This window comes from Heptranchias perlo, chromosome 30 (assembly GCF_035084215.1).
Source record: "Heptranchias perlo isolate sHepPer1 chromosome 30, sHepPer1.hap1, whole genome shotgun sequence".
Lineage (NCBI taxonomy): Eukaryota > Metazoa > Chordata > Chondrichthyes > Hexanchiformes > Hexanchidae > Heptranchias > Heptranchias perlo.
The window spans coordinates 24,835,015-24,860,813 of NC_090354.1; the positions used below are offsets into that span (position 1 = coordinate 24,835,015).

General features: G+C 41.6%; 1 protein-coding gene across 4 annotated transcripts in view; it reads left to right on the plus strand.

The window, feature by feature from the left end:
• plekhm1 (pleckstrin homology domain containing, family M (with RUN domain) member 1) overlaps nucleotides 1-25,799 on the plus strand; it is a 66,663-nt gene that overhangs the window by 27,605 nt on the left and 13,259 nt on the right. Inside the window, exons 8-12 of one of the 4 annotated variants that reach the window (XM_067969064.1) lie at nucleotides 4,020-4,165; nucleotides 4,873-5,066; nucleotides 6,587-6,650; nucleotides 8,814-8,971; nucleotides 16,474-16,627. In XM_067969064.1, coding sequence (XP_067825165.1) covers nucleotides 4,020-4,165; nucleotides 4,873-5,066; nucleotides 6,587-6,650; nucleotides 8,814-8,971; nucleotides 16,474-16,582 — 671 coding nt within the window. In that variant the 3' untranslated portion in view covers nucleotides 16,583-16,627. Of the gene's footprint in view, nucleotides 1-4,019; nucleotides 4,166-4,872; nucleotides 5,067-6,586; nucleotides 6,651-8,813; nucleotides 8,972-16,473; nucleotides 23,438-25,799 lie in introns of those variants that run through there. The other 3 variants (XM_067969063.1, XM_067969065.1, XM_067969066.1) reach the window with 3 other exon arrangements.

The following is a 25,799-nucleotide window of genomic DNA, read 5'->3' on the forward strand; positions in this document are numbered from 1 at the left end:
ACATCCCGGCTGTAGTGCTGAAGACTTGTGCTCCAGGACTAGCCAAGCTGTTCCAGTACAGCACAGGCACCAACCCGACAATGTGGAAAATAGCAGGACATATCCAATCCGGCCAATTACCGGCCCATCAGTCTACTCTCAGTCATCAGCAAAGTGATGGACGGTGTCATCGACAGTGGTATCAAGTGGCACTTACTCACCAATAACCTGCTCACCGATGCTCAGTTTGGGTTCCGCCAGGACCACTCAGCGCCAGACCTCATTACAGCCTTGGTCCAAACATGGACAAAAGAGCTGAATTTCAGAGGTGAGGTGAGAGTGACTGTCCTTGACATCAAGGCAGCATTTGACCGAGTGTGGCACCAAGGAGCCCTAGTAAAATTGAAGTCAATGGGAATCAGGAGGAAAACTCTTTGGTGGCTGGAGTCGTACCTAGCACAAAGGAAGATGGTAGTGGTTGTGGAGGCCAATCATCTCAGCCCCAGGACATTGCTGCAGGAGTTCCTCAGGGCAGTGTCCTTGGCCCAACCATCTTCAGCTGCTTCATCAATGACCTTCCCTCCATCATAAGGTCAGAAATGGGGATGTTCGCTGATGATTGCACAGTGTTCAGTTCCATTCGCAACCCCTCAGATAAGGAAGCAGTCCATGCCCGCATGCAGCAAGACCTGGACAACATCCAGGCTTGGGCTGATAAGTGGCAAGTAACATTTGCGCCAGACAAGTGCCAGGCAATGACCATCTCCAACAAGAGAGAGTCCAACCACCTCCCCATGACATTCAACGGCATTACCATTGCCGAATCCCCCACTATCAACATCCTGGGGGTCACCATTTACCAGAAACTTAACTGGGCCAGCCACATAAATACTGTGGCTACAAGAGCAGGTCAGAGGCTGAGTATTCTGTGACGAGTGACTCCCCAAAGCCTTTCCACTATCTACAAGGTACAAGTCAGGAGTATGATGGAATACTCTCCACTTGCCTGGATGAGTGCAGCTCCAACAACACTCATGAAGCTTGACACCATCCAAGACAAAGCAGCCCACTTGATTGGCACCCCATCCACCATCCTTAACATTCACTCCCTTCACCACCAATGCATCATGGCTGCAATGTGTACTATCTACAGGATGCACTGCAGCAACTCACCAAGGCGGCTTCGACAGCACCTCCCAAACCCGCGACCTTTAACTCCTAGAAGGATAAGGGCAGCAGGCACATGGGAACACCACCACCTACATGTTCCCTCCAAGTCACACACCATCCCGACTTGGAAATATATCGCCTTCATCGTCGCTGTGTCAAAATCCTGGAACTCCCTACCTAACAGCACTGCGGGAGAACCTTTACCACATCGACTGCAGCAGTTCAAGAAGGTGGCTCACCACGTTCTCAAGGCAATTAGGATGGGCAATAAATGCTGGCCTTGCTAGCGACACCCATGACCGAATTTAAAAAAACCTCTGGAAAAGGTCTGTGATGGGGAAATCTGACTCTTTGCGACACATTGAGTCAGAATTTGCTGGCAAAATAATGTCGAGTTTAATGCGCACGTCGTTATTAGTGCATAAATTGTCCAGCAATTTGTGGCGAGGAAGAGATACTCCGTGAGTTGCGAATTGTCACAAATTGCTGGACAATTTGTTCCCCTCCACCGTTAGCCTCGCAAAAATAACAGCTCACCCTCAACCGCCCCTTGAGTTTCAAGAAATTTCTGCATTTGCTCATTTATTACCAATTAAACTCGCCACAAATTTTTGGCTGGTACTTAACAGCATAAGGGACCCTTTTAATGATGAGATTTATGTTCCTTCAATGTCACTGAACCTCTCCAGCCCAGAAGGAGAACGATTGAAACTGTGGAGTCTCATTCCGACAGGTAGTAAATTGTTCTTAGAGGGTTTTTAAAATTTAATATTTTTTTTCTCTCTCTCATCCAATCCAATCTTTCTTTCCCTCTCTTTTATTTCTCTTTCTGTACCTGAGTTGACTCTAATTCACCCTATTTCCTTCTCCGTCGTTCCTCTGTTTCTTTTTCAATCCTTAATTCTCACTGTCGTTCACCAAGGTCCCAGATGCCCCATTGCCCTCGCCGTTATCAGCTCGCACTTCCAGCAATTTGCAAACATATTTTTCAAGCTGAAGGGTGAGGGGAAAAGTCTAACTAACTGGGCACCCTGCGAGTTGCCTGCTCCAGTAAAATCCAGGCCAATATGTAAATGCACAGGTTTAATAATGGATTTGATAAGTTTTAGAACCATAACTCTCACAGGCGAAGTAGAAACATTTATCTTTTACCTGATAAATGTCTGCATAGAATTGGATGAGAAGGAAAAGAACAACGTCCAACGCAGTGGATTAGAACAATGTCCATCTTCCTCTGGAGCTGGGTTTTCAAATCTCCCTTGTCTTTGTTGAATGCCCTTGTTAGTTCTGCTTTCTCTCCTCAATGCTTTTCATCCCTTCTCCTCCTGTTGCTCCCAAACAAAAAAAAACCCTCAACATTTGTTATAAAGTTTTGTGTTCCTGGGACTTTTTTCAGGTATCAGAAAGCAGATCTGCTTTCTTTGGAAATCAAAGTAGCCCAACCACCTGCATTAGTGGTTAGAATGTGGAACTCATTATCACAAGGAGTAGTTGAGGTGATTAGCATAGATGCATTTAAGGGGAAGCTAGATAAACACATGAGGGAGAAAGGAATACATAGATGTGCTGATGGGGTTAGAAGAAGTAAGGAGAGAGGAGACTCGTGTGGAGCATAAACACCAGTATGGACCTGTTGGGCCAAATGGCCTGTTTCTGTGCTTTACATCCTATGTAATCTATGTAATTGTAACATTATATAAACTTTAAAGATTCTTCACTTAAAAATGATAATTGGAACAGTCATTCCAGAGTATTTAAAGAGTTAATTTTGTTTTGTTAGCCAGATGTCTGAAACCTATCAGCATATTTAAGAGACGTGCAAACCAAACTACTGAGCAATTCACATGTAGAATTTCTGTTTGCCTCATCCTGAGTGCACACCCCCTCCCCATAGGGGGACATCCCAGTTACCCAAGTCCAGAGAGCTTCAGCGAAGGTTGGCTGAACCACGTGCTTGAGGATCCTCAAATATGCTGGAATTTAATGAACTAAAACCACACAACTTACCAGCACAGAGTACTGATAAGCTTCCTGCTTTTGTCAAGCTAAACCATCTTGCCCATTGGCACATCAGCTAACAAAGTTATCTTGAGCCGAGTGAAAAGAATCCAACCCCCTCAGTGAAGGGTCCTGGTTCCTATTAGTGAGCCAGTCTGGCTGTTTAGTCTTCAGCAATATTCATGAGTACTAAGGCCCTGACCGGTTCAGATATTGGATTACTGAGTCTATCATAGAGGGTTAAATTGATTTTAAACTTCTAAGCATGTCCTCATGGAGCCACCTTGACCATAAAAGACCCCACTTACCTTCCCACCCCCACCCCTCCAAGGAGGATGGGGGGAGGTAAGTGGCGCTAGTTGGTTGTTAGGCTCCTGGCAAGTGTAAATTTTGAACCTTTGTTGGATGTCCTTTTCAATGAATATCAGTCCAGATTTATTGCAACCTTTCAATGACCTCGATGTGTCGATACTTAAATTGAAGAGTTGATATTTAACCTCCTTGGAAAAAGGAACAGAGAACCCTGGCTTATACACTTCACAGTCATAAATTGATTTATAAAGGAAAAAACCACAAATGCTGAAAAATTTAAATTAAAAACAGAAAATCTGGCTGGGAGGGGCCATGCCTGTAAGGGAGCCCATCCAATTTGTTGTCCGTTTGAATTAACTCCTTCATGCTTGATTTTTTTTTTTTGAATTCCCTGTGCCCAGGTGATCCAATTGCCCAGACACAGGAACAGGAAAATCTGTCCCTACATGTTCTGTTATATGGTAGAGAATTGTAGTCTATTGTGTTCTGTCATGACACTAAATTATTTTTTAATGGACTGAAAATTTTAAATTTATTTTTTTAAATTCTGTTTTCTGAAGGTTGTCCCCAACAAATTGGGTTTTCTTTTGGAAAACCCAAGCTTTGTGCCTATTCCGGCCTCTACTACTGTGAGGTGTGTCATCAAGATTCAGAGACAATTATCCCTTCCAGAATAATCCATAATTGGGACCTGACTAAACAGCGGGTGAGTAACTGCTGTGTATTCTGTCTGTGTGTTGGGCAAGTTTTTTTATACCACCAATCTTCTCTTTCCTCCCCACCACAAAGGCTGTGGGGGAGACTTTCTTTGTCTATTTGTGGTAAATGGGTGTGTGGGACATGCACGGAAGCCGCCCTGAGGAATCAGCATAGAACCCATGTGATTTTGGGGGTCAGCCCTCGTTATCAGGTGATTGATGAGCTCGCCAATTTGGAGGCAGGAAATCGGGCAATGAGATTGCTTGTCAAGGGCTTGTAGCAGCTTAAAGGGGAGTTCGGGAAAAGAAGGAAGCGCCGCTGGCAAGACAGCGTTTATTGCCCATCCCGAGTTGCCCTAAGAATGGAGTGGCGGGCTGCTTTATATGAGTGATGTTACAAGCAAGCTTGCATGGTACTGTATCCCTCTGTATGTTCAACAGTTCTGATACTTGGAGACTGATTTTTGCAATCTCTCACTCATCTCTGTAGAATATTAGGAAACCTATTATAGGCAGCAATAGTATCCATACCAAAATCAGGAAATCTTGGTAGTATGTAGTGTAATTAAAGTTACCTGAAATTGCACTATAATCATAATGTGGCACAATTTCTCTAAAGCCATTACTGTTGGGGAAAATACTGTTTTAGAATAATGGGCAATGGTTAACCATGTCTGTCTCTACTCAGGTTGATATTTTCTGATTTTTAACATAGGTATCCAATGTGGCTGCAAAATTCCTGCAACAGATCCAAAATGAACCATTCATTGATCTCATTGTGGTAAATGGCAGTCTCTACCAGTACGTTGAACAGATGGCCCAGGCCTGCAGGAGCAGAGATCGGTTGAAGCTATTGGAAGACTATCTTCTTGCGTGTCGGAGTGGTGCAGTCCAGGAGCTCTATAAAAAGTGAGAGATCATTGCTTTTAGTTTTCCTTGCACAAGTTTCACAGAGTTGTGTTAAGTAAAGTCCAGTTCTTCACCCATTACTGTGAACTGCCCTGGATGGTCCTTCCCCACATGCCAAGATGACCCAATTAGTGACACTTTGAACTGTTCATAATGGCAGTTACCAACCAAACCAAATTAATTCACCTGGGTTCGTTCATTCACAAAATGGCTTGAATTTCATATATTTGGCAGTTTTTGTTCAACATATTACAGAACACTCCATTTCTCATTTCTAATGTTGATTGCTGTGAATTGATCATTTTCTGGTGCTAAAGTGCTATTTTTCTGAAGTTGCAAATTTGTTTACATGAATCCAACTCGGTTCAAGTAAGTTATATTTCTGTGTACTTCTAAATCTCAAATTATTTAGTGTAATACTGAGGAGCAATGCATTGTCTTTTGGATGAAATGTTAAATCAAAACCCCATCTGCCTGTTCAGGGTGATGCAAAAGATCCCATGGCACTATTTGAAGATCAGTAAAGTTCTCCTGTTGCCCTGGTCAACATTTATCTCACAATCAGCACCACCAAAATAGTTTAACTGATCATTTATCTAATTGCTGTTTGTGGGACCTTGCTGTGCGCAAATTGGCTGCTGCATTTTCCTCCAAAACGAACAGTGACTGAACTTCAAAATAAAAGTAATTCATTGGCTATAAAGCACTTTGCATCGTCCTGCAGACATCAAAGAACTCTGTATAGCACCTTTCTTTTTATTTTAGTGTTGGGATGGCCTAGGTTCAGATTTACTCCTAACCAATTGACAAACTGTACAGAGTCTGACTCTGATGTTTTGCAGAGTACTAATCTTCATCTTCAAAAAGGAGAGATCAGGGCAATTATTATTATCACAACAATAAAAATGGTCGATTCCAAAATCCGCCTCTCTCCGACTTGCCAGTAAAATTCACTTCCTGTAACAATTTTCCTTTATGATATTACAATAGGTGACCAGCATACTACTTCATTCGATCAGCATCCACTTGCGAATACAATTATTAGTCATCCCATGGTGATGGCGGAGGAATCCGTAAGGACACTGCCCTTCGAGTTTTGTGCCCTGTACAATGATCTAATTCATGTAACTTTCCCCTCCCCCACCCCCGCACTGCCCTCTATAAGGCCTTGTTCTGAGCTGTTTTTAGTTCTATTTCTCGTCAGTATAACTTTGTTGTCTTCTATAATGGGATTTTTTTTAAACCACTTGGTTCTTTGTTCTGCCTAGTATCTGTTGTATTCAGGGGACAGTCCTTGTAATTAGTTTTTCAAGCATAACATTATAAAAAGCCTTGTTTTCACTAGTTTATCAGCATCATTTTGCCTTGACTAATACTCCACCTCCATATTTGCCTACAGAGGTTTGTCTCAAACATTTTTCAAAAGACTGAAGAAATAAGCTTTATTTTCTTATTTAATGTAAAAGACTCTTGCTGTTAGCTGTGTGAAACAATCAACAGTGCTCATTGTTCTGTTTCAGATTAGAGCAGAAGAAATATCTCCTGGAGTCACCCCATCTGTACAGTGTCTCTGATCTTAGACAGGTAAGGGAGTTTGGTATTGTCCAACTGCTTATTTATGCTGTGGAACGTGCAATATGCAGTGCTTTGTTTAGTGTAACATTCATTCTAGTAAAGGGTTTAGTTTGTCAACCTGAGTAGATAACACGAGTCAAACTGGGTTTCATAACAGTATCAGATCTTGTGCTTCATATAGAGCTCATGAATAATGAGAGTAAAACTAAAAGAGCTTGATGTCATTTGAATCTCTGCATTGCTGCCTGGTAACCTGCTCCGCCTATGCCTATTTAATGCACAATTTAAAATGAGTTATTTTTGAATGTTGAAGAAAAATAACCCTTTAGTTCATCAACTTATGAGTGTCCTGAGAACTGAATTTTTAATAAACTTTTAAAGAGTATAATTTTATAATGAGTCTCCATTCATGTGAAAATTGAGCTAGGTAGAAATGTGAATTACAATAATGTATAAATGTTGTCAGCTGGTTATAATGCTTCTGTCTTTTAGTGTCCGTTGCTGAATCATAGCTGAGATCTCTATGGTTGTTGAGGTGCCTAAGTCTTTGCCTAAATGCGACTCTTTAAACTTCCACACTTGTTAATTGCTATTTTATTGGTAGTCGTGACTTTAGTACACATAATGTGACTCCGACGCTGATATGAGTGAAATAAGTGTCGTTTTTTTAACAGTGTGATTGGGATATCCATTGCATAACGTAATCAAGCTGTGTGTAGAATTTTGTCAAGTCACTTGTAACTTCCAAAAAGATTATGAATTAATGTTGCCATCAGTTTGGCTCGCTTCTGAATCAGAAGATTATGGATACACACCCCACTCCAGGATTTAAGCACATAATCTAGTCTGAAACTTCCCTGCAGTACTGCGGAAGTGCTGCATTGTTGGAGGTGCTGTCTTTCAGATGAGATGTTAAACCAAGGTTCTGGCTGACATTCATCCCTCAATCCACACCAGCAAAACAAATTAACTGGTAATTTATCTCATTTGTTGTTTGTGGAACCTTGCAGTGCACAAATTGGCTGCCGGACCTCAGAACTTAGTGCAACCTTTGATTTTTATTCATGCTGTGATCTTCCATGTATGGAGATTCATTTGCATGTGTTGTGCAACTTGAGTTAAATGAAAAGTTGTTAAGCCAAGGCTTCCCCAATGTTTTAACAAATTTATGCAATGAGTAGTTGAGTTATACAGACCAGGAAGGTCACTTGTTATAATCCCTGATCTGTGCTGAGTTAGCCAATTTCAGCCGGGGCTACATTAAGACTATTATTATTGGCTTGATATCCCTTTGTTAGAGAAGATAAAATCAGCCCAGGTTCCCACTCATGATTGCTATCCAACGACTCTGCTGGAAGTGAATGTGGGGCATCAGATCAGGCCAAGATTATGCTTGGCTGTGATGCCTCCTGCAGTGAAATAGTCCATCAAAACTCACTTGTCAAGGTTCACTTGGGCAAGGTAACATGGTGACTAATGCCTTCCGAACTGTACCACAACAAAGGGTCTGATGCATACAGGAGAGAAGATTTTAAAAAAAGGTGAGGGAGGAGGAAATAAAGTATTGAAAGAAGTAAAAGTATTGAACTTGGGAGGAATGGAAAGTAATAAAATTGTGTGGTGGGGAGAGAACTTAGACAGAGAAAGCACATGGTTCTCCATGACTCAGACAACCATGTGGGCTCTGTGGGACTTCACTGCCACTGCCTCCATCTTAAAACATCCTCTACTACAGCAACTGAAGAAAGTGCTTAAAGGCACAGAAACTGAGAATAAAAGCTGTAGAGAGAAAGAGAAACCTGACAAGGCACCAAAGTATGCTGAAAAGACAATAAAATGCAGAAAGAGAAGGATTAAAGAATGGCCTTATCTGATAAATGTATCTCGTCAAGTCAATAAGTGGAGGAGAATATGATAACCATGTGATAACATCTGGCATAAAAATATTTTAAAAGAAAAGCAAATTAGAAATGCAGAAACCATCCTGTAGCGATTCTTGCTGTAGCTGATGCATCAACTGCAGCGCAAACATTTTGCAGTCACCAATGTGCCTGCTATATTTTTAGATCTTGCCATTCCAAGAAGTGAGAAAGACTGTTTGTCTGCATGTTATAACTTCAGTGTTCTGATCAACCAGCAACTCCAAGACCTTTTTTTTCCTTTGTCTTGCAGACAGCACATGGAGTGTTTGAAGCTTTCTTACAGCATGTCATTCAATATGCCACCAATCATGTTTATATGTGTGACCTTTGCACTCAGCGTGGCTTCATCTGCCAGCTCTGTAATAGCAATGACATCATCTTCCCCTTTGAGTTTGAATCAACTACAAGGTAAGCAGAAGCATTCTTTTTGTTCTTGTATATAAGCCACTGTCATCACAGACTTGCTTAGTGTATTGGTACCAATGCAATATGGGGAAAAAATTCATGAGGCACAGCATAAATTGACCAAAGGAGCATTTGGAGAAACTGCACAAAAAACTTAGAGGAAGCAAGCTGATGAACTTGAAAATTGAGGTTTATTTTCACTCTTCTATAATATCTAGTATTATTCACACCTGATTTTCATGTGCTATGGATCCAATTTTTACACTAGTATGATGAGTAGTGTAGTTAGTTATTTTCCTCTAGTTCCCAGCCCTCATTTGATGCTGCTGTTTACTCAAACACTGAGCAGCCAGGGACTTTGCTTCCGTCCTCTGGAGAAGTGTTTGGTCTTGGCTCAATGCCTCCCCATAATGCCATGACTGCATTGGAAATTTAATGTCTAACATTGGATGGTGCATTCTGTTTTATTGTAAGGTTATAAGAGTTGTGTGAAGAGTTACAGGACTGTGGTTCAAAGCATTCTGTGCTAAACATTAGAAAATAGAAATGGTGTGAACAATATTACAAGATAAATACAGACGGGGAAGGCCGTTTGGCCCATAATAGTTCAGCCATACAGAAAGACCCTATAGGCCTCTTTCTTCTCCACCCCGCCCAACACACCCATTGTGGAATCGAATTATTATTCATTAAATAATTCCAGGGTTTTCATCTCGTACTCACCTAGAAGTTCGTTTCCAAGCATTGATCACTCTGTGCGATGAAGAATTTCCTGTTATCAGCCCTAAATTTGCCATGTACTCATTTGAACCTGTGACCTTTTGTCCTACTTTTGCAATTTAGTTTAGAGTAATTTCACTGCTCCGCATAAAATCTGCTTCACTGCCTTTTATCAAAGTTGTAAACAATTTTGCAACACCAAGTTATAGTCCAGCAATTTTATTTTAAATTTACAAGCTTTCGGAGACTTCCTCCTTCCTCAGGTAAATGTTTCAGGAGCTCCTTGAAGCCTACGCATTTATACATAAGATATACTTTATAATATAAAGTATATTATAAAGTATATTATATGCGTAGGCTTTTTATCAAAGTATAATACTACGCATTATACTTTGATAAAAAGCCTACGCATTTTTATCAAAGTGGCTGACCTTGGGTGACGGGAACATTTCAGAAATAGACAGAAATGTTTCCTTTTTGGGGATCAAAATTGCAGGGTGTTTGTTGGGTGTTACGTGCTTGGGAGGGAGTACAGCTGCTTATCTTGGACTGCCATGCCTGAGTTGTCTGCAAGCTAATAACTGTGACACTGGGCTGAAAGTTACAGGTTTATCCAATCCTTTTTTCTTCCGATCCTTTCACACTCTGTGTTGGTGCCCTGGTGTGTTGCATGTTCCCAATTTCTATATTTAGTACAATGGACAGAAGTTCACAAACAGATGACAGTTGTGATTTAAATGGCAGGAGCGTATCTTTTACTTGTTTTTTTTCAAGAATTGAGTGAGTTATTAGTACAATCCTGTGGTAAATGAGATTAAATTCATTGCAGTTCTCTTAATGGTATTTACCCAGTATGTACTGTAATGCTAATTCTATGCCAATTTTTTATAAACTGATGAATGTTATGCTCACCAACATGAGGAATGTTCAGACGCCCAGTGGATGCATCAAGCAGTCCTGGGTCGTATACAACACAGTTAGATGCAGAATAAAGTTGCATCTCTACAGCGTTCAAACATTGTGCTTCATCTCCACTCTCGAAAAAAACGCTCCTTAATGCATCAGTGCCACATTTTTCCATTTCTTTATGGCCTATCTGAGTGACACTCCAGTGAGTTCTGAATTAGGGGCAGTTTTGTGCTGTGAGCCTATACCCAATAAGAAATGGATTGAGAATTCTCATTTTACATGGGCACAGTCAGCAGAGGGAATAGACTTTCATCCCATCAGTTTGGGTTGGATTTGAACTCTGGTCCCAGAGGCACGTATATATTTTTAAATTGTAAACTTCACACTGCCCATATGTTCAGAGAAATATTTGATTAGATGCTATACATGCCATCCTTCTCCTTTTGAATGTAGTTCAAATAGAATATGTCTTCAACTAAAGAGGGAAAATACATTGGGACAGTGTCCCTTTAAGAACTATTGTACAACCATTTTGATGGCTGAGGCCTAATGCTAGATTAAACCCTTAGTTTTTTGCAATTATTGATGTGCATGTATCATTGATCATATCACACAGTCTTTTATTTACTGATTTGCTGCCTTGTATTGCAAGATCATTTACTAACCAGAACAGCCCTTTGAACTATTTAGCAGTGAGAGATCATTCTGTTTTCTCTCAAACCAAATTATTAGGGATGTCAAACAATCAAAAAATTAATCTGTATTAATCTTTCGATTTTAAAAACTTTATTCTGGGTTTTAACTGCATATTTAATTGATAACAATTGCTGTATCCATCTCATTCAAGTTTGTTTTATTACTGATATTACACAGAATTATATAGAAAAAGAGTATTTCTGTGATATTGGAACACCGTTTGACAATAGATACAAGTAGCAGTCTTTCTATCCAATGAATCGTCAGGCAGGTTATAAAATATGAACTTACTGTTCACCAGTCCTTTACTTTTAATGCTTCGTCCATAATACTTTATCTTTTTTTTCTTTTGTTTGAGTTCTGTTGAATATTGGTTCACATTAATCATGATTTTTTTAAAATTTACTTGATAGCCCTATTTATTTGGAGCTCTCTTCCCTGCTCTGCCACATCCAGCTTCTTTGCCCCAACCAAACCTGGCATCTTTCTGTCTGACCACCTGATCCAGAATGAGACCCTCCACCCAGCCACCGAACATAGGAACAGGAGTAGGCCATTCAGGCTCTCGTGCCTGCTCCGCCATTTGATAAGATCATGGCTGATCTGTGATCTAACTCCATATACCTGCCTTTGGCCCATATCCCTTAATACCTTTGGTTGCCAAAAAGCTATCTGTCTCAGATTTAAACTTAGCAATTGAGCTAGTATCAATTGCCGTTTGCGGAAGAGAGTTCCAAACTTCTACCTCCCTTTGTGTGTACAAATGTTTTCTAATCTCGCTCCTGAAAGGTCTGGCTCTAATTTTTAGACTGTGTCCTCTACTCTTAGAATCCCCAACCAGCGGAAATAGTTTCTCTCTATCCACCCTATCTGTTCCCCTTAATATTTTATTAACTTCGATCAGATCACCCCTTAACCTTCGAAACTCTAGAGAATACAACCCCAATTTGTGTAATCTCTCCTCGTAACTTAAACCTTGAAATCCGGGTATCATTCTAGTAAACCTACGCTGCACTCCCTCCAAGGCCAATATGTCTTTCCGAAGGTGCGGTGCCCAGAACTGCTCACAGTACTCCAGGTGCAGTCTAACCAGGGTTTTATATAGCTGCAGCATAACTTCTTCCCCCTTGTACTCTAGTCCTCTAGATATAAAGGCCAATATTCCATTAGCCTTATTGATTATTTTCTGCACCTGTTCATGACACTTCAATGATCTATGTACCTGAGCCGTTAAGTCCCTTTGGACATCCACTGTTTTTAACTTTTTACCATTTAGAAAGTACCCTGTTCTATCCTTTTTTGATCCAAAGTGGATGATCTCACATTTGCCTACATTGAATTCCATTTGCCACAGTTTTGCCCATTCACCTAATCTATCAATATCTCTTTGTAATTTTATGTTTTCATCGACACTGCTTACAATGCCACCAATCTTTGTGTCATCGGCAACCTTAGATATGAGAGTTTCTATGCCTTCATCTAAGTCGTTAATAAATAGTGTGAATAATTGAGGCCACAAGACAGATCCCTGCGGGACTCCACTAGTCACATCCTGCCAATGTGAGTACCTACCCATTATCCCTACTCTCTGTCTCCTTTCGCTCAGCCAACTTCCTAACCAAGTCCGTACTTTTCCCTCGATTCCATGGGCTTCTATCTTAGCTAACAGTCTCTTTTGTGGGACCTTATCAAATGCCTTCTGGAAGTCCATATAAATAACATCCATTGACATTCCCCTGTCCACTACTTTAGTCACCTCTTCAAAAAATTCAATCAGGTTTGTCAGGCACGACCTACCTTTCTCTCTGATTAACTGAAAATTCTCGGTGTTCAGTCACCCTATCCTTAATTATAGATTCCAGCATTTTCCCCACAGCAGATGTTAGGCTAACTGGTCTATAATTCCCCGGTTTCCCTCTCCTTTCTTGAAAAGCGGAGTTACATGTGCAATTTTCCAATCTAGAGGGACAATTCTGAATCTAGAGAACTTCGAAAGATTATAGTTAGGGCATCCACAATGTGCTCACCTACTTCCTTTAAAACCCTGGGATGGAAACCATCTGGTCTTGGGGATTTGTCACTCTTTAGTGCTATTATTTTCTTCATTACTGTTGCTTTACTTATGTTAATTTTATCGAGTCCCTGTCCCCGATTCAATATTAGTTTTCTTGGGATTTCCGGCATGCTATCCTCTTTCTCGACTGTAAATACTGACGCAAAGTAATTGTTCAACATGTCCGCCATTTCCCCATTGTCAATGACAATATCCCCACTTTCAGTTTTTAAGGGGCCAACACTGCTCCTGACCACCCTCTTTTTCCTAATATAACTATAAAAGTTCTTCGTATTGGTTTTGATATCCCTTGCGAGTTTCTTTTCATACTCTCTTTTTGTAGCTCTTACTATCTGTTTTGTGACCCTTTGTTGATCTTTGTATCTTTCCCATTCGCCAGGATCTGTGCCATTTTTTGCCTTTTTGTATGCCCTTTCCTTATTTCTTATACTGTCCCTTACCTCCTTAGTTGTCCATGGCTGTTTTTTTTGGCAAGTAGAGCTCTTGCCCCTCAGGGGTATAAACCGATTCTGTATCCCGTTAAATGTTTCTTTAAATATTTCCCACTGATCATCAGTCGTTTCACCCATTAACAGATTTGCCCAGTTTGCTGCGGACAGTCTCTGCCTCATCCCATTGAAGTCGGCCTTATCCAAGTCTAGAATCTTAGCAGCTGATTCACTTTTTTTTCCCTTTCAGACACTACATTGAACTCGATCATGTTATGATCACTATTGGATAGATGTTCACGCACAGTTAAGCCGTTAACTAAATCTGGTTCATTACTCATTACTGAATCTAGTATGGCTTGCCCCCTTGTTACCTCTAGGACATACTGCTATAGAAAACTATCCCTGACACACAAGAAATTAGCTACTTTTCTGACAGTTGCTAGTCTGCTTTTCCCAATCTATGCGATGGTTAAAGTCCCCCATTAAGACCACTATGCCTTTGCTACATGCTTGTCTAATCTCTGCATTTATACAGTCTAGCACTTCAGAGCTGCTGCCAGGGCTCCTATGTACAAGTCCCACTATAGTCTTAGATCCTTTCCTATTTCTCAATTCAACCCATAAGTTCTCTGTTGGCTGCTTACCTCTCGTTATATCCCCCTTTATCATTGAAGTGATTTCATCTCTAATCATTAAGGCTACTCCTCCCCCTCTTCCATTTTCCCTATCTCTCCTTTAGACCTTATAACCCAGTATATTTAGTTCCCAATCCTGACCATCCTGCAGCCATGTCTCAGTAATAACTATCATGTCGTACCCTCCAATTTGAATTTGAACCTGTAGTTCATTTAATTTATTCCTTATACTCCGTGCATTTGTATATAGTTGGGCCACACACTCTAGCCTGACCTTCAGCTTTGATGCTGGGTTAATCGCCTTACGCCTTCTAGTTTCTACTTTATCTGTAGTGCCTAAAGTACACTTTCTTTCCGCTGCTCTACGCTTTTCCCTTTCACTTGTTCTTGAACAACTGTTTGTATTGTAAATTTCCCCTGGGTCTTCCCTTCTCTTGCTGCTCTCAACTTTACTCCCTTCTGACTCCCCGCTCAGGTTCCCATCTCCCTGCCACTCTAGTTTAAACCTTCCCCAACAGCACTAGCAAACACCCCCGCGAGGACATTTATCCCGGTCCTGCTCGGGTGTAACCCATCCCGCTTGTACAGGTCCCACCTTCCCCAGAACCGGTCCCAATGTCCCAGGACTCTAAATCCCTCCCTCCTACACCATCCCTGCAGCCACGCATTCATCCGGTCTATTCTCCAGTTCCTATACTCACTAGCATGTGGCACCAGTAGTAATCCTGAGATCACTACCTTTTGAAGTCCTGCTTTTTAATTTATCTCCTAACTCCTTAAATTCACCTTGAAGGACCTCATCCCTTTTTTTTTACCTATGTCGTTGGTACCAATATAGACCACGTCTACTGGCTGTTCACCTCCAGAATGCCCTGCAGCCGCTCCGTGACATCCTTGACCCTAGCACCAGGGAGGCAACATACCATCCTGGAGTCACGTTTGCGGCCACAGAAACGCCTATCTGTTCCCCTTACAATTGAATCTCCTATCGCTATAGCCCTGCCACTCCTCTTCCTCCCCTCCTGTGCAACAGAGCCACCCGTGGTGCCACGAACTTGGCTCTTGCTGCTTTCCCCTGATAAGCCATCTCCCCCAACAGTATCCAAAGCGGTATATCTGTTTGAGAGGGAGATGGCCCCAGGGGACTCCTGCTCTACCTGCCTAGTCCTTTTACTCTGCCTGGCGGTCACCCATTTCCTTTCTGCCTGTGTAATCTTTACCTGCGGTGTGACTACCTCACTGAACGTGCTATCCACGATAGTCTCAGCATCGCGGATGCTCCACAGTGAGTCCACCCGCAGCTCCAGCTCCAAAATACGGTTAGCCAGTAGCTGCAGTTGGACACACTTCCTGCACACATGGTCGCCAGGGACACTGGTAGCGTCCATGACTTCCCACATAGTGCATGAGGAGCATATCACGGGTGCGAGCTCTGCTCCCATGACTTGCCTTCTCCTCCCGCTCTCGGTCTCTCCTTTTATACTGTGCTCACCTCTCGGACTCTCCTGCCTCACCTGTGATGTCGCACAGTAGTTTTCTCTTGTTGCAGGTCTGCTGTTGCTTTTATTCCCCAATCTCAGTCTTCTGCTGCTCAGGCCTGCCGCCGCTCTGCGGAAAAAGTTAGGAAAAGCAAGGCAAAGCAGCACCTCCTTCCCCCACTTCACCGAACTCCCACACTCACCCAAATGGAAAGCGCTATTACTGCCTGACTGACCATCTTTTTTTTTCTTACTTCCTATTCCTACACTTCTCTGCTTATGGCTGGGAAGCAGTAGTGACAAGGCACCAACGAACTTGTCAGGTAAAGTGAAATAATTTTATATTTTACATTTGAAGACACGAGGAAGGTTAGGTGGTGAAAACAAAGTATAGAACATCGGAGCTCCTTTTTTGGAAACCTGGTATTATTTCCTTAACTTCCATGGTTAACGCGTTAATAACATTAATCTCCCAAAAAAAAACGAACGTGTTAATTGCACAAGTTAACTGCAATTAATTGACAGCCCCACAGATTATCTAATTATTCCTTTCCCTACTCAGGTGCAAAGAGTGCAGGTCTGTCTTCCATAAGGTTTGCAAGGCTAGCGTCCAATCGTGCCCACGCTGTGTGCGCAAACAAAAGTACCAGGAGTACAAAATAGAGTATTAACTATTGATCTACATTTGAAGATGGCATGCGTGGGAGAGAAAGGAGGTGAGCTCTGTGTTGTGTATAGACCCTCGACGGACTTCTGCAGTTTTCAAGGACACGCAACCTATGATCAGAAATGGTATGATATGAACTTGTCCACAACCACTCCTGCTGGCAGAAACTCCTCACCCACTTCCTCGCGAGAGAAATATCAGTCACCTACGTGCCTCACTAGGAATGTGACATTTTTTCCTCTGTGAAGAGGCTGATGTAGATTCTGAATTTTAGACACTGACGCACTGTTAAGACAGAAGCTGTTGGAAGGAGTCTTCCTGCAGCTGGAGTTCAACCTTACCCACTTAATATATGTTGGTAGAAAGTGTCTGACTTGCTCAGTTCCATTTTTGTTGTAATGCTTAATCATTTTTAAATCCATGCATATAGATTTGTTCAAACGTGTAAACTGTCACCAGTTTGTGAGAATATTAAATGTACATTGCATGTATAGTATATGTACATACGGTATTCACAGGTGAAGATAACTATAAAGATATGCTAGACCTTGCTGCTTCAAACTGCACTTTGCAAACTAACCCTTGTAAAGACACACAAAATATTTAAACTTTCACCAATACAGCAGGATGTCTACTGTATTTTAACACGTGCCAAAAGGGTGTGCACTTTTCTTATGTCTGATGCTGGTCAGAGATTTCATACCTTTGTTTTACCTGAGTTTCTTTTTTGTTTTAAGACATTAACAGTGATGCAGATCATAGATCAGTTTCTAAATCAGTTCATTTGAGAGCGTTTGTTTGAGTTACTGATCTATTCGGATCATCCAATAGCTAGATTTATTTTAACACCACCTTATAAAATACTCTGCGTGAATCGGTACAAATTGAATCTTTCCTATCTATAGTTTTCATGAAATTATGCTATTTTCTAATGGGAGTTTACAACCATTTTGGGCCAATTTAGATAGGAAAATACAAAGGTGCTAAAGTTGCAAGACTTTTTTGAAGAGCATTCAAAATGAAAGGCAACCAGTTGATGCACCCTGTAACACTTGTGTTTGTGAACTACCTTGCTTTTGTGTGCAGCCTGGTGTAAATCATTCCTGGGCTGTGTTCATAATCTACCTGCATTACAAAAGTGTTTATAATTCTGGTAGACAAATCTGGACTCTCCATGTTTAATAGCAAAGAAAAAAAATGCTGAAGCAGCAAAGTTTTGCAGAGCTGCAGTGTTTAATTGCACAGAGATTCAAAACTGCACAAGAATTTTGGATGCCTCAAAACCATCCTGGATTTATTACAGCTCGTTTTACAAGTTTGTAAAGCATTACTTGCTCCTTGCAGTCTTCCAACTGTAGCAGGACATAACAGCCATATAATCTTTAAATTTTGTACTTTTTTTTTTGTATGATCAGCTTTTTTGCAATATAGACTTTATGCTTTCATTGGAATCAAAGATCGTGACTAGATTTACTAAACACTGGCTCTATAGTCATTTCTATTTTCTTAAGAACAGAATGTTGTCATTAAAGGTTTGATTTTTAAATGTGCAAATAAAGTTTGGGGCTCTGATTTAAATCCAAAAGTACGTGACTATCGCAACAACAAAAAGGTTCAACTAATGTTCCGCCTGTCAGTTTTTTGCATTTTTAAAATCTCCCAATGACAATACCTGAAGAAATGAGACTCAACACTTACAATAGTTAATTTTCAGTGCCAGAAGGGTTATTTGGCAGTAATTAACACTTATCACATTGTTGAAAGAGTACTTAGACTGGAATGGGCAAGATTTAACTTTCTGTGGAGAGTTTAATTCTATCGTGCAAATACAGCAGGTTCACGCCATTCAATGCATTTCAATGGTGAGAAACAGCGAGATGCCGCTTTCGCGAAGCCAATTGCAGAACAGCACAACTCGAACAGCAACTTTTGGATATTCGCGTTTAACCACGCATCTGCCCCTTCTCTGAAGTTGCTGTGCCATTTGCACATAAATAACAGTGAGCGCCATTAGCCTCACTGTTATTTTGACAGTAAAATTTGGCCCAGGTCAATGCTGCAAGTCAGAAATTCCTTTGGTTTATGAGTGCAATATTTCAGGCTGAGCAAGATAGCTTTCCACCAGACAAGGTGTACATATCACACTTTCCTGAGCTTGGGAGAAGCTTCACACTTTGAAAGTTGCTAATCATCAGAGGATGAAAAAAAAACTTGACATTTTTTAGTGCCTTTCATGACCTCAGAATACTTCCCAAATATTTCAGTCAACTGTTCTGTAGGGAAATGTAGCAGCCAATTTGCACACAGCAAGGTCCCACAAGCAGCAATGAGATAAATGACCAATTAAACCGTTTTAGTCATGTTGGTTGAGTGATAAATGTTGGCCAGGACTCCGGGAGAAGACCCCTGCTATTCTTTAGATAGTGGCTTGGGATCTTTTACATCCACCTGAGGGGACAGACGGGGTCTCTGTTTAATTCAGATTCAAATGTGCCTAAAATAAATGATAAAACATTAGAATAATTTAAAAATAGATGTACTGAAGTAATGAACTAAAGTAATGCTTGATCAACTTAAATATATAAATTCTAGCTGTCTCGAGGATCATTTCTACTCATAACGGAAGAACTTGTTCCTCACAAGTAGCCTTGGTTTTAGAAGTCAACAGATATGGCAAGTAGCAGAGTCACACTGAATCTAGCCTGGGATAAGTTTCAGTTCAGTACTCTTAAGTTATTAACCCTTTAAGCACTGCAAGAGCAGCTTCACATTGAAAAAAATACGGAATTGTGCTAATGTTGGCAAGAAGGCCTTAAGAAAGTCATGTGCTTTTCTTTTCAAAAAAAAAGTTATGATGAGCATAGCAAAATTTGATCCAGGCAAATTGTTTACTATGATAAAGGATAACAGGGGACAGAAATTTAAAAGTTAGATAATGAAGAGCAAGAGGATAAGTCGAGCAGTAACTTTTTCAATCTTTGCCAATTGAGGTGTGACAAATTACCAAAGTTACCAGGGAGTAGAGAGATGATCGGAAGTGTTTCTGGGGAGAGAAGGGATTGAAGAACTTGGTGGAAAGTCAGATAGGTGGAGCTGACAACAATGGCCTTTTCCATGGCAGTCCCCTTTCTTCACTTTCATAGATGTGTGAAGGCTATCAGTTCTTTAAACGTTTATAATGAGTTGTGCTGCTCTCATGCCATTTATGAGATGTTCCTGGCACCTGCTGTCCACTTATCAAGAACTCAAACCAACTTTTCAGTTGTTTTAGTGACTATCCTTGTTGGGGGAGAGGTAAGAGGGGTCTTTTTGGGCATGAATTAACTCCAAAATGACATGCTTGGAGGTGCATGATTGAAATCAAGTCAACTGTCTGTGACAGACTTAGAATCATACAGTATAGAAGGAGGCCAGTCAGCCCATTGTGCCTTTGCTGGCTCTTTAAAAGAGCTATCCAATTAGTCCCACTCCCCTGGTCTTTTCTCATAACCCTGCAAATGTTTGCTTTTCAAGTATTTAACCAATTCCCTTTTGAAAGTTATTATTGAATCTGCTTCCACTACCCTTTCAGGCAGTGTATTCCAGATCATTCACTCTCTGCATTAAAAAAAAATTCTCATCTCCCCTCTGGTTCTTTTGTCAGAGTATTGGTAATTCGATACCAGAGCCGGGTAGGTCCTCAATGCTCAAGGGTATTGGTGAAGATTGACCAACCAGCCTGGCTATTTAATGAGAGATAGAGAGATTTGCCACCGGGGACTGGGATTTTCCTATTGTCCAGATAACCCTGTAACTCAGTGCCCTAGTGGGTAGGGTGGAGTCAGCTGGATAAGTAGTACGAAGCATAACAGTGCTCTGTGACATGGTTTTAGCTGGTTAAACTCCAGTAGTACCCTTGCACACACTTGGCTGCTGCCCCAAAGAACTGAAAGTTACCCAATATCGTTGCAAGAATAATCAGGAAAATGTGTAACAGAAACTCAAGAAGGCAGGGTGCAGGGTCAAATTTTAGGATATACCAAAATATGTTGACTGTAGGCCTGTCTTCACTACATTGCTGATGCTATAGATGCAGCAGTTTCTACTTTGCTTAGACAGTAGCACCATTCATCTGTCTTAAAAAGAACGAACTTGCATTTATATAACACCTTTCACAACCTCAGGACGTCCCAAATCGCTTTACGGCGAATGATGTACTTTGTAGTGTAAAGGAATTGAGTAGATAAGGGCTGATTATCCACTATTTCCTGATGTGTGTGGGCAACGGGGGAGGCTCCTCGCCTGCAGCACCAACCGGAAAAATAGCCCTATAATTTTTTTTTTATTCGTTCATGGGTTGTGGGCGTCGCTGGCGAGGCCGGCATTTATTGCCCATCCCTAATTGCCCTTGAGAAGGTGGTGGTGAGCCGCCTTCTTGAACCGCTACAGTCTGGTGAAGGTTCTTCCACAGTGCTGTTAGGAAGGGAGTTCCAGGATTTTGACCCAGCGACGATGAAGGAACGGCGATATATTTCCAAGCCGGGAAGGTGTTGTTCCCATGTGCCTGCTGCCCTTGTCCTTCTAGGTGGTAGAGGTCGAGGGTTTGGGAGGTGCTGTCGAAGAAACCTTGGTGAGTTGCTCAGTGCACCCTGTAGATAGGACACACTGCAGCCACGGTGCACCGGTGGTGAAGGGAGTGAATGTTTAGGGTGGTGGATGGGGTGCCAATCGAGCGGGCTGCTTTGTCCTGGATGGTGTCGAGTTTCTTGAGTGTTGTTGGAGCTACACTCATCCAGGCAAGTGGAGAGTATTCCATCACACTCCTGACTTGTGCCTTGTAGATGTTAGAAAGGCTTTGAGGAGTCAGGAGGTGAGTCCCTCGCTGCAGAATACCCAGCCTCTGACCTGCTCTTGTAGCCACAGTATTTATGTGGCTGGTCTAGTTAAGTTTCTGGTTGATGGTGACCCCCGGGATGTTGATAGTGGGGGATTCGGCGATGGTAATGCCGTTGAATGTCAAGGGGATGCCTCGATGTTGTCCAGGTCTTGCGGCATGCGGGCGCGGACTGTTTTATTAACTGAGGGGTTGCAAATGGAACTGAACACTGTGCAATCGTCAGTGAACATCCCCGTTTCTGACCTTATGATGGAGGGAAGGTCATTGATGAAGCAGCTGATGATAGTTGGGCCTAGGACCACCCTGAGGAACTCCTGCAGCAATGTCCTGGGGCTGAGATGATTGGCCTCCAACAACCACTACCATCTTCCTTTGTGCTCGGTATGACTCCAGCCACTGGAGAGTTTTCCCCCTGATTCCCATTGACTTCAATTTTACTAGGGCTTCTTGGTGCCACACTCGGTCAAATGCTGCCTTGATGTCAAGGGCTGTCACTCTCACCTCACCTCTGGAATTCAGTTCTTTGTCCATGTTTGGACAAAGGCTGTAATGAGGTCTGGAGCCGAGTGGTCCTGGCGGAACCCAAGCTAACCTGACTTTCCAGCGCTAAGAATGTAAGAACATAAGAAATACGAGCAGGAGTAGGCCGTATGGTCCCTTGAGCCTGCACCGCCATTCGATAAGATCATGGCTGATCTTCGACCTCCACTTTTCCGCCCAACCCCTTGATTCTTCTGGAGTCCAAAAATCTATCTCAGCCTTGAATATACTCAACATCTCAGCATCCACAGCCCTCTGGAGTAGAGAATTCCAAAGCTTCACAACCCTGAGTGAAGAAATTCCTCCTCATCTCAATCTTAAATGGCCGACCCCTTATCTTGAGATGGTGCCCCTAGTTTTAGACACTCCAGCCATGGGGAACAACCTCACAGCATCTACCCTGTCAAGCCCTCTCAGAATCTTATATGTTTCAATGAGATCACTTCTCATTCTTCTAAACTCCAGAGAGTATAGGCCCATTCTACTCAATCTGTTCTTATTGGACAACCCTTTTGTCCCAGGAATCAATCCTTGGATAAGGAGACCAAAACTGTACACAGTACTCCAGGTGAGGTCTCATTAGAGCTCTGTACAATTGCAGCAAGACTTCCTTACTCTTGTACTCCAACCCCCTTGCAATAAAGGCCAACATGCCATTTGCCCTCCTAATTGCCTGCTGTACCTGCATGTTAACTTTGTGTTTTGTGTACAAAGGCACCCAAATTCCTCTGACTACCATTTAAAAAATATTCTGTTTTTCTATTCTTCCTACCAAAGTAAATAACCTCACATTTCCCCACATTATACTCCATCTGCCATCTTCTTGCCCACTCACTTAACCTGTCTAAATCTCTGCAGATTCTGTGTCCTCCTCACAGCTTACTTTCCCACCTAGCTTTGTATCATCAGTAAATTTGGATACATTATACTCAGTCCCTTCATCTAAGTTATTAATATGGATTGTAAATAGCTAAGGCCCAAGCACTGATCCTTGCAGCATCCCACTAGTTACAGCCTGCCAAACTGAAAATGACCCATTTATCCCTACTCTGTTTTCACTGTATCAAGGGAGTGCTGCGTTGTCCAAAGTGAGCTGTCCTTCTGATTAGATGATAAGCTGGTGTTCCGTATTCCTGTCCCAGTGGTTTAGGTTGAAGTTAAAGAGCAGGAGTTCTCACTGTGTCCTGACCAACATACCTGTAACCAATACACAACATGCCTGTAACCAATACACATAAAAACAGATCAACTCGTCACTAATCTCATTGCTGTTTGTGAGATTTTGCTGTGCATAAACTTGCTGTTGCTACTTGTTTCCATAATGTTTGCTGCATTTCAAAGAAGTCATTGTATTGGAACATCCTTGGCATATGGCTGAGAGGTGTGTTAAGGCACTATATAAATCAGTACTTGCTTGTAATAAATAACCTAACAAATACATTACCACGTGTTTCAAAATGTATAGTTTTTTGATTTTTTTGATTGAATTGCTTAAGAACATACTTAGTAGATATTCCAGATGATTTGTCTGTGTAAAGGTATAATTTATAATGCTGCAAATTGGGCTGTTGAAACAGAAAAGTACTGTTCATTTTAATCCAATATCTGCAGAATTTTGACATAAGACTTCAATCTGGTCTCCTCGAGAGTCTTGTACGCTCAACCTACAAACCATGGAAGCACATCATAATGTTACCATTTTATTAGTCAGCTGATCTCAGCCAGGGCAGCAGATAGAGTGCTGCCATTGGCCTCAGCATCTTTGTATTGGGGAGGGGAGGAAATCATCCATGACGCTTAATGCTCGTCACTATCTAGTGGCGCCGACTGGTAACTATGCAAGTGTGGAAAAGATTGGGGCTGGCTGTGATGCCATCCACAGTAGAATAGCCTGCTAAAAACAACTGCCTAGCCTGAGAACTAAAGAATGGCTACTTGGGGTAAGGGTGGCTGGAATCTATGGAACTATAACCCAAGAGTCAGGACCTTCAGGAGTGAGGAGGCGATGGGACTTATTTTTTAGAAACCAAGATGCCCTGTACCTTTTCACAATTAAAATAAAACCAAGTACATTATTTTGCAATTTGTTTATAAAATATTGTTTACATTGAGATAAATAAAGGTGTATATATTTAAGTGATCCTTTACATGAAAGCATAAGGATTGTGAAATTTGGTCACACAGTGCTATCATCATTAAATGACTAACATATGAGTAGCTGTACCTATCCCGATGACACACCACATGATGTTGGGTCATAATTATTTCCAGCCACATTTTCCATCTCAGATTTTTCTAAACAAGTACTTGACTTCAATTTTAAATTTTAATTAGGAAAGAGTGATTGTAGACATAAAATGTTAACTGTCCAGTCTGCATTGAAAGATAATATATACTGGATTTAATATATCAATATATAGTTTACAATACACCTTTGGTAACTGTGTTCCATTAACCAAAAAAAATCCAAATTTACCCAGGAAGAGTATTCATATCACTCTGAGTCCCTTTTGGTTTTCTACAAATATGTTTGTCTCCCCACTTGCAGAAATAAGTGTCAGAATCAATTTTTTTGACATTATTATTCATTTCTCTTCATTTCCCTGTACTCAGTCATATTGCTTATCTATAAGTTGCCCCTTGACAACATAATCTGCAAGCACAGTGTCAGCTTTCACATATATATATATATATATATATATACACATACAGCTGATACCCAGCTTTGCCTCATTACCACCACCTTTGATTCCATGGTTGTCTTCGTGTTGATGGACTGCCTTCCTGATATCAAGTTGTGGTTGAGCCAAAATTTTTTGCAGCTCAACATTATCAATACAGAAGCCATCCTGCTTGTCCCTGCCAGAAACTCTGTAACCTCGCTCCTCATTTCATCCCACCTCCTGGATGTCTGCTCAAGCCCAATTCAACCATATTGTCCTGCTCAGCCCAGAGCTGCGCTTCAAAACCCACAACCAGTCCATCACCAACGCTGTCTATTTACCCACCTTAGTTCCTATCCCACCTCCACTGCCTGATCTACAACTCTGTCATTTAATATTCAATTTATCCCAAGACCCTCCTCGCTGGCCTCTCAAGCTTACATAAATTTCAACTCATCGAGAACTCTGCCACCACATCCCATTTTATGCTAAATCCCATTCACCTATCCTCCAACCCTTACTGACCTCCATTGGCTCCCTGTTCCTCAGTGCATTGATTTCAAAATCCTTTGCTTTCAAATCCCTCCAAGATCTTCTCTTCCTACCTTTGCACCTTCCTCTGACACTATGTTCCTACCCACAACCTTGCTTTTCTAACTCTGGTCTCCTGCGTGTTTTCCCTTCTCTCTCTGCTCCAGGATTGTTGATGGAGCCTTCAGCTGTCTTGCACTCATACTTTGGAACTCCTCCCCTAAACCTACATCCCTTCCCCATCTCAAAAGTCTCCTTAAAACCCACCACTTAAACTACATTGTGTCACCTGACCTGTCAACCTTATACGTGCTTGGTTCTGACACCCAACTAGGAAGCATTTTGGCACAATTTGCAATGTTAAAGATGCTCTAGAAATGCAGGTTGTCTAAATTAAAAATGCACCATGTTCTTTTTCTGAAGTCCCCTGTGATGCATTGGAACATCACACACTCAGTTATGGAATGGTGGGAGCAGGTATGCTCCCCCAATTCTACTGTGTTCTTTATTTCAACCACACTGCTATGGGGAAGCACTGAGTGGAAAGGAGGAAAAATAGGATGGAGATTCACATCTGGGCCACGCTCTGTTGTTCTTAACATGTGGTTCTT